Genomic DNA, 14,527 nt, shown 5'->3' with positions numbered 1-14,527 from the left:
CGTTAGATACAGATACAAAACCAGCGCGCCCAACCCCCGCCCCCCCTCCCCCGTTGGACAGATAAAAACAGTGATCACACTCCCGCCGACTGCGCTCATGCAGTGGCTATCTCTATTTAAATGAATAGGATGCGCTGTGTTGGTGCCGCGCCATTTGCGTAGCGCGCGCGGGAGGGATCGTCGATCCTCTTTTTGACTTCGATACTCGAGATCGTGACCTCATTTCGATTCGATTTCGATAAAATATCGAGATCGTGACACCCCTAAAGCGCGCACACACACACAAGCGCACACACACACACAAGCGCACACACACACACACAAGCGCACACACACACACACAAGCGCACACACAAGCGCACACACACACACAAGCGCACACACAAGCGTACACACACACACACAAGCGCGCGCACACACACAAGCGCGCGCACACACACGCGCGCGCGCACACACACGCGCACACACACACACACGCGCACACACACACACACGCGCACACACACACGCGCACACACACACGCGCACACACACACACACGCGCACACACACACACACGCGCACACACACACACACGCGCACACACGCGCACACGCACACACACGCGCACACGCACACACACGCGCACACACACGCGCACGCGCACACACACGCGCACGCGCACACACACGCGCACACACACACACACGCGCACACACACACACACGCGCACACACACACACACGCGCACACACACACACACACACGCGCACACACACACACACACACACACACAAGCACACACACACACAAGCACACACACACACAAGCACACACAAGCACACACACACACACACACCTGTCTACACAATCTCAGTCCAGACTGATTTAAGTGAGGCTAGTCAGACTTGCTCCCACGTGAATTAAGAAATGTTTAACGATGAAAAGCCCCAGCTCACATCCCAGGTGAGAGACAGAGGAGGGACCAAAAACAAACAATTAAACAAGCCAACTGTTCCCAAACACAAACACACGCTTCCACCCCATCTGCAGAAAGCATCAGAAAGCTAACGAAGCAAACACCTTGCCTGACATCTGAGCGTGTGAGGTTCAGGGGCTGCAGGGGCCTCTGGAAGTGCTCCCAGGGGCCACGTGTTTGTTTCCCCAGCTCTCTGCACATGCTGTGATCCAGTGTGTGAAAGCAGTCTGCCGTGGCATGTAATAATAATAACCCATTCATCTTTGAGGACTGACACGCAGGGAGTGCACGCGAACGCGTGTCTGATGCACGATTACACGTGAGCCACAGAGCGAATGACTTCACTCATCTCTGAGGAAAGATGGACAGACTGTTCTGATCCTCAATAAGGAATGTGAATATAATTGTGAATGTGAATTTAATATCTATGTAAAGTAGAAGTATATAAAAGACTCCCAACTTTCTGTCCTTCTCACATTAGCCCGCTTGTCGCTTTATTCTTACGTAACGGCCGAATGAGTCACAGGTGTGGAGTGTGCACACTCCTGCACTGTACGTGATGGCTCAATGGTGATTAAGGCTGATCCCCGCTACGGTGAGCAGCTGCCCGCCGCAGCTCACAGAGAAGTGGTTGACCAGAAGTGCAGGGGCGGAGCAGATTACGGTGGAAGTTTAAACTTGGTGGCATAATTAAAATTGCATTAAAAAACTAATAAGCTCCGTACAACAGTAGCTGAGGACCGCACAAATGTTGCTGAGCTCTGCGAGACAGTTAAAAAGCTCCGCACGGGGTTCCGGATGTAGGGGAAAGACGCAGGCGAGCGAGCTCCCAGATTAAGGGCTGACTAAACTTTAAATAATAACTTTTTCTCTCTTAGTTTTCTCACGAAACGTGTACGTAGACTTCCTAGCCGGACCTGTCCTCTAAAATGAGCAGCTCAAAGAACTCTAAACACGAAACAAGAGCGCAAATTCTGGCTACGCGCGCCGCTACCAGTGCTGCGGGGAAGTTAGCATCGTTTGCTAATCCGACCGCAACGTGCTCCCAGCCTGCAGCGATGCCTGACGACCCAGCTAATGCCGCGCTCATTACAGCGGACCAGCTATCTGCTGAATTTGCAAAGCAGAGGTCCTCGCTTAAGGAGGACATCTCTCTCCTCATTCGAGATGCTGTTAAACCACTGCAAGTCTCCATTGAATCTCTACAAGCTACAGTCAACTCTTTTCAAACACGCCTTACCTCTGTTGAATCTGTGGCCGGAGACAACTTCGACCGGATAACAGCGATCGAATCCACCGTGGAGTCACTGCGTGGTACAAACCAAAGTCTTATAGATCGTCTTGAAGACCTTGAAAATCGCTCGCGTAGGTCCAATCTGCGCATTCTGAATATTCCCGAGGGCAGCGAAAAAGGCAAAGACCCGCTCAAGTTCATGGCTGAGCTGCTGATGCAAGTGGTGGGCTCGGATATCTTTCCTTCACCACCTGAGCTGGAAAGAGCTCATCGGTCCCCATCGCTTAGATCCAGCCTGAACAACTCTCCACGCCCGTTTCTAGTTTGTTTCTCCAGATTTCAACAAAAAGAAGCATTGCTGCGCTGGGCCAGGAATCATGAGCCGAGTTATCAAGGTTCCGCTCTCAGGATTTATCAGGACTTCAGCGCAACTCTCACAAAGAAGCGCGCCGCCTTCAACGGTGTGAAGCAAGCCCTGTATCAGAAGAACATTCGGTTTCACCTGCTCTACCCGGCCCGGCTGCGTGTTTTTCTGGGGGACAACATCCATGTCTTCAACTCGGCCGATGAAGCTCAGAAGTTCTTTGATCAAGGGTCCGGTAAATAGTCATCTGAACTTTTATTAAACACAGTCTTAACTGTGCCAAGAGCACACATGTTACCACCGTAAACGAGGTTATGTAGCGCTAAAATTTTTTATTTTGCCCTTGGTCCTATGTTTCTGTGTTCATTTAATTCGATTGCTTACAAATGTGTAAACTTGATTTCTTAGAAGCATTTGTATATACTCACGTCTGTAATGCAAGTTTCACCTTAACACCCTATTCTTTTTCTGGGAGCTCTGTAGTTAGCAGCGTTATGTGGTTATACTTTACGAAATCCGTATGTGAAAAGGTTAGCCTGCAGCTTGACTCAAGAAGAGAAGCAAGTATAGGCATTTGTTCTGGGAATGAGTTAAGGGTTGGGATTCCTCTGTACCCCCCCTTTTTCTTTTTTTTTTTTTTTTTTTTTTTTTTTTTTTTTTGTATACAGATTCTTTTACTGCTTTATATCTCTAAGGCAAAATGGGAACACGCTTTGTTAGCTGGAATGTAAAAGGTCTAAATGGACCAGTTAAAAGAGCCAGGATATTCAATCATCTTAAGTACTTAAACTGTGACATCGCATTCCTGCAGGAAACCCACCTATTGGTAAAAGACCAAATTAGACTTAAAAAATCTTGGGTTGGACAAATATACCACTCTAACTTTAACTCAAAGACACGGGGAACAGCCATATTGTTTCATAAAAGGATCCAGTTTAACGCAACCCATATAAAATCAGACCCATTTGGACGCTTTGTGATTGTATCAGGCCTTCTGTTTCACAATCCTGTTGTTCTGGTTAATATCTACGCTCCCAATTGGGACGATGAAAAATTCATACAAAAAGTAATGTCTCTGATACCAGAGTTAAATTCCCATCAATTGATTTTTGGCGGAGACCTGAATTGTGTAATTAACCCAGCCTTGGACCGTTCTAACCCCACGTCCGCTATCCCATCAAAAATGGCTAAGACACTGTCAGTTTATATGGAGCAATTGGGATGCATCGATCCATGGCGCACACTATACCCTCAGAGTCAATCTTTTTCCTTTTTCTCCCCTGTGCATCACTCCTACAGTAGAATAGATTATTTTTTTATTGAAAAAAGCTCACTACCCTCAGTTAAAAAAATTGAATACTCAACTATAGTAGAATCGGACCATGCACCAGTCATACTGAATCTTGCACTCCCTTTTAATAATGTAACTCGGTCTTCTTGGAAGATGGATAAAACTTTGCTTGCTGATGCAGAGTTCTGTGATTTAATTTCTATTAAAATTGATAATTTCATAGAGTTTAATAAAAAAGACAACATCTCTCCATCAGTTCTATGGGACACGCTAAAAGTAGTAATTAGGGGTGAGATCATAGCATACTCATCTAAAGTGAATGCAATGTGCAGGGCTGAGCAAGATGTAATTATTGAGGCCATAAACAGAGTCGATGCTCAGTACTCAATCTCTCCATCCTCTGAACTCTATAAAAAAAAACTAGACCTTCAAACTCAATATAATTTAGTAACGACGACTAAGACAGAACGGCTTTTGTTAAAATCACGTGGACTGGTTTACGAACACGGTGAAAAAGCCGGACACCTTCTGGCACAACAGCTTAAGAATCGGGCAGCTACTCAGCAAATTCCACAAATTAGGAAACCCAACGGCGAGGTAACCATTGACCCAAAAGAAATTAATGATACATTTTCTGCATACTACTCAAACCTTTACACCTCAGAAATACCCTCAGACTGCACAGACATGGATGTTTTTCTTAACAGCCTTCAAACCCCTTCTATTAATGAAGAACTTAAAAATGATCTTGATTTACCACTGGAGCAGACAGAAATTATTAACGCAATTCATGCATTACAAAAGGGCAAGGCACCTGGTCCAGATGGCTACCCTATAGAATTTTACCAAGCTTTTTCTAATAAATTATCACCCATTTTACTGGACATGTTTACTGACTCGTTATCTAAAGGTGTACTGCCACCAACAATGACTCAAGCCTCAATTTGCCTTCTGCTTAAGCCTGGTAAAGATAAATTAGAGTGTAACTCATATCGGCCCATCTCTTTGTTGAATAGTGATGTCAAAATCTTAGCCAAGATCCTTGCCATACGCCTGGAAACTGCAATGCATAACGTGATCTCTGATGATCAAACCGGTTTTATTTCTGGCCGACACTCGTTTGCAAACATCCGTCGTCTTTTAAACATCATTTACTCTCCTAAATCCAGGGAGACACCAGAGGTGGTTGTCTCCCTTGACGCAGAAAAAGCCTTTGATAGGGTTGAATGGCCCTACATGTTTTCGAGCTTAGCGAAATTTGGATTTGGACCCATCTTTATCTCATGGATCAAACTTTTATACTCATCTCCCAAAGCATCGATTATCACAAATGGCAAACAATCACAGTACTTTCAACTATCAAGAGGAACCCGTCAGGGGTGTCCCATCAGTCCTCTACTGTTTGCCTTGGCTATTGAACCCCTGTCTATCATACTTAAATCATCATCATTAATTAATGGAATTTTCAGAGGTGGACTAGAACATAGACTATCTTTATATGCGGACGATTTATTGTTATATATATCAAACCCTGTTCTTAGTATGTCACATATTGTTCATATTCTAAAGAGGTTTGGCACTTTCTCTGGATATAAATTAAATTTTGATAAAAGTGAATGTTTCCCCATTAATGATTTGGCACTTAAAATTCCAGAAAATATACTACCCTTTCATATGTCGAAAAAAGGCTTCAAATACCTTGGTATAAACATTACAAGAGACATGCAAAACCTCTTTCAAGAAAATTTTTCTCCTGTCTTGGAAAAAGTAAAACTGGACTTGAAAAAATGGAGGTCACTTAATCTATCTCTGACAGGGAGAGTAAACTGCATAAAAATGAACGTCCTTCCCAAATTCCTGTACTTATTTCAAAGTATACCACTGTATCTTAGTAAATCTTTCTTTAAATCTGTTGAAAAATCTTTTACTGAGTTTATTTGGAATGGCAAAAATCCCAGAATACGTATAGAGCTACTGCAGAAACCCAAGCAACAGGGTGGGTTAGCCCTTCCAAACCTTTGTTACTATTACTGGGCTGCAAATATTCAAAAAATAATCCACTGGCTTCATGCCCCAGATTCTGGGTGGTGTCAACTTGAGGCCTTCTCTTGTATCTCGACCTCTTTTAAGGCGTTGGTCACCTCCAATCTCCCCCTGTCTGCCTCAACCTTTACTAATAACCTAATTGTTATCAATACACTTAAAATATGGAATCAATTTAGAGAGCACTTTGGATTTAAACACTTCCTTCATATGAGCCCTATATGCAATAATCACTTATTTCTACCTGCAAAACTGGATTCTGCATTTTCTACTTGGTGTAGAAAAGGTATCTCTAGCTTTAAGGACGCATATATAGACTCCACATTTCCAAGCTTTGATGAGCTATCAGCAAAATTTAACCTTCGCCGATCTGACATGTTCCGTTACTTTCAGATCCGGCACTTTTTGAGAAATTTGGACCCGAACTTTCCTAACTTGCCTCAAACTTCAGTCTTGGATGACATATTAGAAACCCTCCCCAACATAAAAGGGTTGATTTCAAAACTAACAGACGTTATATCTTCCCTTAAAAATCTGACTCTGACTAAAATTAAGGCTGATTGGGAGAAGGAATTGGGTATAGTAATTGAAGAAGGACCATGGAACTGTGCTCTGCAAAGGGTTAATAACAGCATCTCTTGTGCAAGGTTAGGCCTGATACAGTTTAAAGTATTACATCGTGTTCATTTCTCTAAAGCAAGACTGGCCAAAATGTACTCCAATAGTGATATCTATTGCGATAAGTGTCACAACACCCCGGCCAATCTAACCCATATGTTCTGGTCTTGCCCCGCTTTAACCGCCTATTGGCTTTCAATTTTTACATTTTTATCAGAATCTCTTAATATAGATCTTCAACCTAATCCACTTACTGCCATATTTGGTATATCTGATAAAAGTCACAGAACAATCATAGCCTTTACAACCCTTCTTGCTCGCAGGAGAATTCTATTACACTGGAAATCAAAATACCCACCAAAAGCTTCTGTGTGGCTTAGAGACTTGATGCAGTTTATTCAGCTGGAAAAAATTAAATATTCCCTTAGGGGCTCTAGGAAAAAATTTCTAAATATTTGGGCACCAATTCTAAGCAATATAAGCAACATTAAATCTATAACAGACATTGATTAATCCTTCTTCAGTAAATCACTTCCTTCCCTCTTAGTTATATATTTGTTTATTATTTACTTGCTGATCTCATTTGACTTTGTTTTGTCTATTTGTTTTGTTCCATTGTTGTTGCTTAATAGTTTTGTTTGTTTATTATTATTATTTGTCTTTTTTTTTTTTTTTTTTTTTGTGGGGGGATGGGGGGTTGAGGGATGCTGTGTGGGATTGGGGGAGATGGTGGGATGGGTGGAGTGTAATAATGGGGATTCGTTCATAGAAGTTGAAAAAGGGAGGGGGGGAAAAAAAAAAAAAAAAAAGATAAATGGAAATATCTAGTTGTGATTGCTTTGTGACTTTGTGTTGCTATACATTTCCACAATAAAAAATAAAATTAAAAAAAAAAAAAAAAAAGCTCCGCACGACAGTAGCTGAGCTCCGCGGTACAGTTAAAAAGCTCCACACGACAGTAGCTGAGCTCCGCGGTACAGTTAAAAAGCTCCGCACGACAGTAGCTGAGCTCCGCGGTACAGTTAAAAAGCTCCGCACGACAGTAGCTGAGCTCCGCGGTACAGTTAAAAAGCTCCGCACGACAGTAGCTGAGCTCCGCGGTACAGTTAAAAAGCTCCGCACGACAGTAGCTGAGCTCCGCGGTACAGTTAAAAAGCTCCGCACGACAGTAGCTGAGCTCCGCGGTACAGTTAAAAAGCTCCGCACGACAGTAGCTGAGCTCCGCGGTACAGTTAAAAAGCTCCGCACGACAGTAGCTGAGCTCCGCGGTACAGTTAAAAAGCTCCGCACGACAGTAGCTGAGCTCCGCGGTACAGTTAAAAAGCTCCACACGACAGTAGCTAAGCTCCACGGTACAGTTAAAAAGCTCTGCACGACAGTAGCTAAGCTCCATGGTACAGTTAAAAAGCTCCGCACGACAGTAGCTGAGCTCTGCGAGACAGTTAAAAAGCTCCGCACGACAGTAGCTGAGCTCCGCGGTACAGTTAAAAAGCTCCGCACGACAGTAGCTGAGCTCCGCGGTACAGTTAAAAAGCTCCACACGACAGTAGCTGAGCTCCGCGGTACAGTTAAAAAGCTCCGCACGACAGTAGCTGAGCTCCGCGGTACAGTTAAAAAGCTCCGCACGACAGTAGCTGAGCTCCGCGGTACAGTTAAAAAGCTCCGCACGACAGTAGCTGAGCTCCGCGGTACAGTTAAAAAGCTCCGCACGACAGTAGCTGAGCTCCGCGGTACAGTTAAAAAGCTCCACACGACAGTAGCTAAGCTCCACGGTACAGTTAAAAAGCTCTGCACGACAGTAGCTAAGCTCCATGGTACAGTTAAAAAGCTCCGCACGACAGTAGCTGAGCTCTGCGAGACAGTTAAAAAGCTCCGCACGACAGTAGCTGAGCTCCGCGGTACAGTTAAAAAGCTCCGCACGACAGTAGCTGAGCTCTGCAGTACAGTTAAAAAGCTCCGCACGACAGTAGCTGAGCTTCGCAGTACAGTTAAAAAGCTCCACACGACAGTAGCTGAGCTTCGCAGTACAGTTAAAAAGCTCCGCACGACAGTAGCTGAGCTCCGCGGTACAGTTAAAAAGCTCCGCACGACAGTAGCTGAGCTCCGCGGTACAGTTAAAAAGCTCCGCACGACAGTAGCTGAGCTTCGCAGTACAGTTAAAAAGCTCCACACGACAGTAGCTGAGCTCTGCAGTACAGTTAAAAAGCTCCGCACGACAGTAGCTGAGCTCCGCGGTACAGTTAAAAAGCTCTGCGGTACAGTTAAAAAGCTCCGCGGGACAGTAGGTGAGTGTCGCGAGACAGCAGCAACAGGACAGGGAAAGTTTTTGCTCTTACTGACTCTCCGTATTAGGCTTCAGAGAGATGTGTAGTGTTGTGTTAGTGTTTGTTGTTGCGCCGCTAAAGTATGGAGGACGAAGAAAAAGAAATCCAATCGATTCGAAAGAATCAGAAAAAAATCGAATCGTGACCCCAAGAATCAATTCTGAATCGAACTGTAAGATTCCCAAAGATTCACAGCCCTACTTAGCACGCATTCATGTGTTTTTTGTAACGTTATAACAGTGATGTGTTTGAATAGGAATGCTAATGTTTTCTAACGTTACGTTTCAGTGCTAAAAGAGTAAAGAGCGCAAGCCTTTCTCCAAGACATGTGGAAATGCTAACTTTCCTGGCTATGAACAAGAGCCTTGTGCATTTTGGGACTGTATAGTCAGAGTGTAGTAAGTTGAATGCAGTTGTGAGCACTGAGCACAAAATGCACTTTTGTTATATTTGAGTCAGCGAGACTAAAACCTTATTTTTGTGAATAATTAGTTTTAGGTACCTACCTAATTTGATTTAAATGCAGCTCAGTTGTTTGATGTCAGAGACAAATGAAAGAAAGAAAAACCTAAAAAAAAAATATTTGTTAATGTATTTATTTTTGTGTTGTTTAAGTCAGTGCCTTATCCTTATTTTGCACAGTTGTTTACACTTTATGCTAAACAGTTAAATTATTATTTGTTGCAAGGAGCTGCATATTTCATTAAAGGTTTAATAAACTAGGATTTTAATTGTTTTTATTTTTAGTTAGCTGAAATACCTGAAATCTAATGATGGTTATATAATAGCAGCTGCATTCTAGTGCGAAAAGCTGTAGGTTTTTATTCAATAAACTTATGATCCGATCATTCGACTAATCACAAAAAAAATCAGTGATTCATCAAATATAAAAATTATCGTTTGTATGTAATTGTCCTTGAAACGTGTCAGTGCAGTATGTTGTCTAGGTGGAGTTTAATAAAGCACTACTCATATATTTAAAGAATATCATTTTTTTTTTTTTTTTTACAATATTGCCCAGCATTAAGCTAAACTCTTAAACCTCCTGATAGGGATGCACCGATAGCACTTTTTTCTTACCGATACCAGCTTTTCTGGTATCGGCTGATACCGAGTATCGATACAGATACCAACTGTCTTATCCTGAATAAGATATGATAACCTGATTGGCTGCGCAGCAGTTTCTGCCTTATAATGATTGACAAGGAGCTCTTGTTGTCGCCTTCAATTAAACACATAATGACTAAAATATGGTAAAAACCAGGAACATTTTTAGGCCACTTTCAGATTATCTTTTTTTTATTTTTTTTATTACAAGATATATGAGCAGTGTTCCTTTAAGTGGTTGTTTACTGTTTGCTGTTTGAGTAGAAAGTCACGCTGCTGCTGCAGTAGCTCTTTGCTATGCTGCTCCATTTTGTCTGTATGCTCTACCCACGCTGTTTACCCTGCTATTGTTTACTCCCGCATTCCAAACCCCGAAATGGTATCGGCCGATACCCATTGCCGATACCGATACTGTGTGTTAATTGAAATTATGTCGTGGTCTCGAGCCTCGAAGTCAAAAAGAGGGTCGACGCGCTCTACGCAAATGGCGCAGCACACTGTAGCTGCATTGTGAGTGCTCAAAGAGCAGCCCTTTCTCCAGAGAATTTGGACATTCTCATCTTCTTAAAGAAAAACTTAATATAAAAATAACAGTTGTTTTGTGTAGCCTCAAATATGTTAATAGTTTTGGTACCTTAAGAAGCATCTTTCTCTCAGATAAAATTAATAATATATCTTTGCTAAAGAAAAAAACTTGTCATTCTCAGGGATCGAAAAAGTCTTATTTTTCATATTAAACTGTTATAGTAGGATAGAGTTCAGTTTGTTATGGCTCTAATTGTTCTATTATTTTGTACATGACTGTTCCTGTATTTTTTTATTATTTATTTTATGTTGCACATTGCTGTTCTTATAGTGCACACTGCTGCTACCAAAAAAAATCCACAAGATGGCATTACATATATATCTTAATTAAATTATTTAAATTTGACCATTAGTGCTTACTGTGGTGTATTACAGATCACTTGTATCACTTGCATCACTTATATCAAGCCCAACTTTTGAAATAAGCCTCTGTGCTGTAAAAAAAAAAAAAAAAAAAAGACCCTAAAATCGGAAATAAAATCGAATCGACGATTTAGAGAATCGTGACACCCCTAGTGTGTAAGTGGCAGTATCCGCACCGATACCGATACAGTATCATATCAGTGCAACCCTACCTCCTGACATACCAATACCATGCATAAGAACTGAGCGATAATAATTCAAGCTTTTCTAGCCTTTCACAGGCAGTGGCCTTTCACCATATGCCTCCCTCTCTCCACAGACCCTTCATTCTCTGTCAGTCTGAGCAGAAGCCAATACAGCAGTCACTGGATTACAGCTCTATTACAGAGCAGATAGAGAGAACTTGACCAACGTTCAAGAATGTGCAATAAAAGTAACTCACTGCCTGAGGGCGCGAGAGAGAAAGAGAGAGAGAGAGAGAGAGAGAGAGAGAGAGATAGACACACACACACACACATCTGCATGGGATATAGTGTGCCAGCAAGCTTGACCTTCACTGCTTTTCAATGTCCTTTCTGCAGTAAACCCAAGAGCAAAGGTCACCCCCTGGTGGCTACAATGAACAATGCACAGTATTTGACGTTGATATTCCTTGTGTGTGTGTGTGTGTGCGCACAGGTGTTTGTTCATACCTTTGGCAGGAGATCTTTGGGCGTGGGTGCAGGCGAGAAGCTGCTCTCACTTTCAATAAAAGGGGAGTTCTCCTTCCTCTTCACATCAAGGATGAGCTGAGCAAGAAAATTCTCCTGAAAACGAGTTCTCTTCCCAAGCGCACCTGAAAAGCACAATACAAATCATCAGTACTGGCTCTAGGTGTTTTTTTCCTCCCATACTCAGCCCATACACTCCATCCCTCTCTGTACTCCCCCAGCAGAGCACTGCTGTACACAGTGCAGGGAGTGTGGGAGGGAGCCCGCAAGAGCCAGCTAACATTGGTTTGTCCAATGTTTAACAAATTAAATTCAAAAAAGAAATGTTCATCATCACATTGCACAAGGTTAACTCCCTTTTCATTAACTGTTTTCCAGCTGAAATATATATTCTGAGCTGTACAGGGCAAGAATGGTAAAGGTTAGCTAAGCTAACGTAGCATTAGCATTTGTTGATTTTTTTATTTATCTAAATTCTGTCTGTCTTTTTCTGTGTAAATTTTACTGAGCAGTGATCTGCTTTCTGTGTATCCATATGCAGCACTGTCATAATGTTACGTTACATGGGAAGCAAGGTTTGTACACAATTCAGAACTAAACTGAAAAAGGTCCCCGAAATTCTAATTAAACTCTTGATGAGATTGCAAACAGAAAGCTGAAATCCAATTCAATGCAACTCATTCACATTTTGGGCAATATCCATCTTTAATTGGGATCTATAATTTTTTTTTTTACGATATTGCCTACCGTAATTTCCAGGCTATTGAGTGCACCTGAATGTAAGCTGCATCCACTGATTTTAGAAAGAAAAAAAGAATATTTACAGATACAGGCAGCACCTGACTAGGGCTGGGTATCGAAATGCGCTACAAAAAAGGCACCGATCGAAGCGTCTCGTTACTACCGATTCCCAAAAGGTATAAAAATATTTGGTGCCGGGGTGCCGAGTGGTTCAGCGGTCTAAAGCGCTGCCACTATGAGCGGGAGGTCGCAGGTTTGAACCCCCGCTCATGCAGCTTTGCTTTGAGTTCCTTTGATTTTACCAAACAGAAAACCTCTGGAATATAATCAAGAGGAAGATGGATGATCACAAACCATCAAACCAAGCTGAACTGCTTAAATTTTTGCACCAGGAGTAAAGACAAAGTTATTTAAAAGAAGCGTGTAAGACTGGTGGAGGAGAACATGCCAAGATGCATGAAAACTGTGATTAAAAACCAGGGTTATTCCACCAAATATTGATTTCTGAACTCTTAAAACTTCATGAATACGAATCTCTTTTCTTTACATTATTTGAGGTTTAAAAGATCTGCATCTTTTTTTTATTATGTCAGCCATTTCTCATTTTCTGCAAATAAATGCTCTAAATGACCATTTTTATTTGGAATTTGGGAGAAATGTTGTCCGTTGTCAGAGAAACTGATTCAGAAATTAAATAAGCCACAGGGTTCAAAGCGTGTAAAAAAAGAAGCGGCTTATATCCTGGAATTACAGTAACTCTGTCAGTGTAAGACGACTGAATTTTATGTAGTTCACATCCATATCAGAATATTATTACATAACAAATGCACATCAACCAGCACTGTTCTTAACATGTACACTCACTATGCTCAAATAACTACAACAATACAAGGGATTACTTTATTACCAGTCATGTTAATGTCGAGCGCTGCCAGATCCCGGGCTTTCTGCAGGCGCTCTTTGGCCTTGAGGAAGTCGTAGTAGGTCAGGCAGGTATAGCTGCACTCCAGGTGAAAGAGCAGAGACAGGTTCTTGTGTGTTTGGCTGCTGAAGAGTTCCTCACGTTTACACACTGCAGGAAAAAAGAGCAGAGAAGAGAGAGCAGATGAGGGGGGGGAGATGTTGACTAGCTGCTTACAAGGATGTAAACACAGTGGGAGCATATGGACGCTCTATGGGGGAGCAAGGTGTAACATGCGCTGACTTACAGATGCAGGAGAGTCAGGAATATGTAGGGCTGGGCAAAATTATAATATTACCACAACACACTGGGAGACATTTTGACCATGTGCATTACAATGTTTTAACACGGATATAATTAAATAACATTAAGAAAAACTGTTGATATAGACTAGGGATATATTGATTCAATTTTTTTTTTTTTATCGATTATGAGTTCATGCGTTTTTGTACTGTATATAACATACATATACCTATATGATACCTACCATTCCTTACTTAAAATCAAGCAATCAGAAGCATTATGGAACAATGTACTTGTTAGTCTAATGAGATCAGTGTGTAAACATTTGCATATAATTCTTTTTTTGCTTATTTAATTAAAAAAAATAAGAAATTATGCTTAAATTAAAAAGAGATTACCAGATTTTTTACACTGTAAATGCCTCCCGACAGAGCTACACTAAGGGAACCCTGAGTGTTCCGGTAAACCAGGGCACTACCAACTAGCAGGATAAAAACACTCATATGGTGAGGAACAGCAGCAGGAGCTCCTCAGATAAAGTGCTGTTCTCTTTTCTCTCCAGGCTGGACAGAGCTCATTACTCCAGTGTGTTAGCTTGTTGTGCTAACTGACTAATGTTTGCTACAGAGCTGTATCTTCTTTTTTTAATTGCTACCACTATCACTGGTGGCACGCAAAGATTTAACAAATAAAATGAAACAAAGTCAAATGTCCCTTTGCCTTCTTTCAGTGCCTAAATCTAAGACATATCCTACACATGTAAGGAGTTGAGTAACAAGACCTTGAAGGCACAGGCAAAGCAGACAGAATCATGTGACAGCTGTGTCCTTCACGTGCTCTATGTGGCCATGACCAGAATGAAAATCTCCGAAGGCTCCACAGCTTCGAGATTAAAATCCGTTTCAGTACACGCAACACACACACCAGGATAATTTATACGGCTGCCTATGCTAACGACGCTCTTCAGCCTTCAGGAGCCGACCAC

At 42.0% G+C, this 14,527-nt stretch overlaps 1 protein-coding gene across 2 annotated transcripts in view; it reads right to left on the bottom strand.

Moving 5' to 3' along the window:
• The window catches only part of ttc27 (tetratricopeptide repeat domain 27), a 160,840-nt gene that overhangs the window by 110,781 nt on the left and 35,532 nt on the right, over nt 1–14,527 (bottom strand). For both annotated transcript variants that reach the window (XM_049464187.1, XM_049464188.1), the window contains exons 6-7: nt 13,246–13,410; nt 11,580–11,722 (exon numbers count right to left, since the gene is read on the bottom strand). In XM_049464187.1, the coding sequence (XP_049320144.1) occupies nt 11,580–11,722; nt 13,246–13,410 (308 nt within the window). The remainder of the gene's footprint in view (nt 1–11,579; nt 11,723–13,245; nt 13,411–14,527) is intronic.

The sequence above is a fragment of the Astyanax mexicanus genome, chromosome 14, assembly GCF_023375975.1.
Source record: "Astyanax mexicanus isolate ESR-SI-001 chromosome 14, AstMex3_surface, whole genome shotgun sequence".
Taxonomy (NCBI): Eukaryota; Metazoa; Chordata; class Actinopteri; order Characiformes; family Acestrorhamphidae; genus Astyanax; species Astyanax mexicanus.
This window is presented reverse-complemented; position numbering and strand designations above follow the sequence as displayed.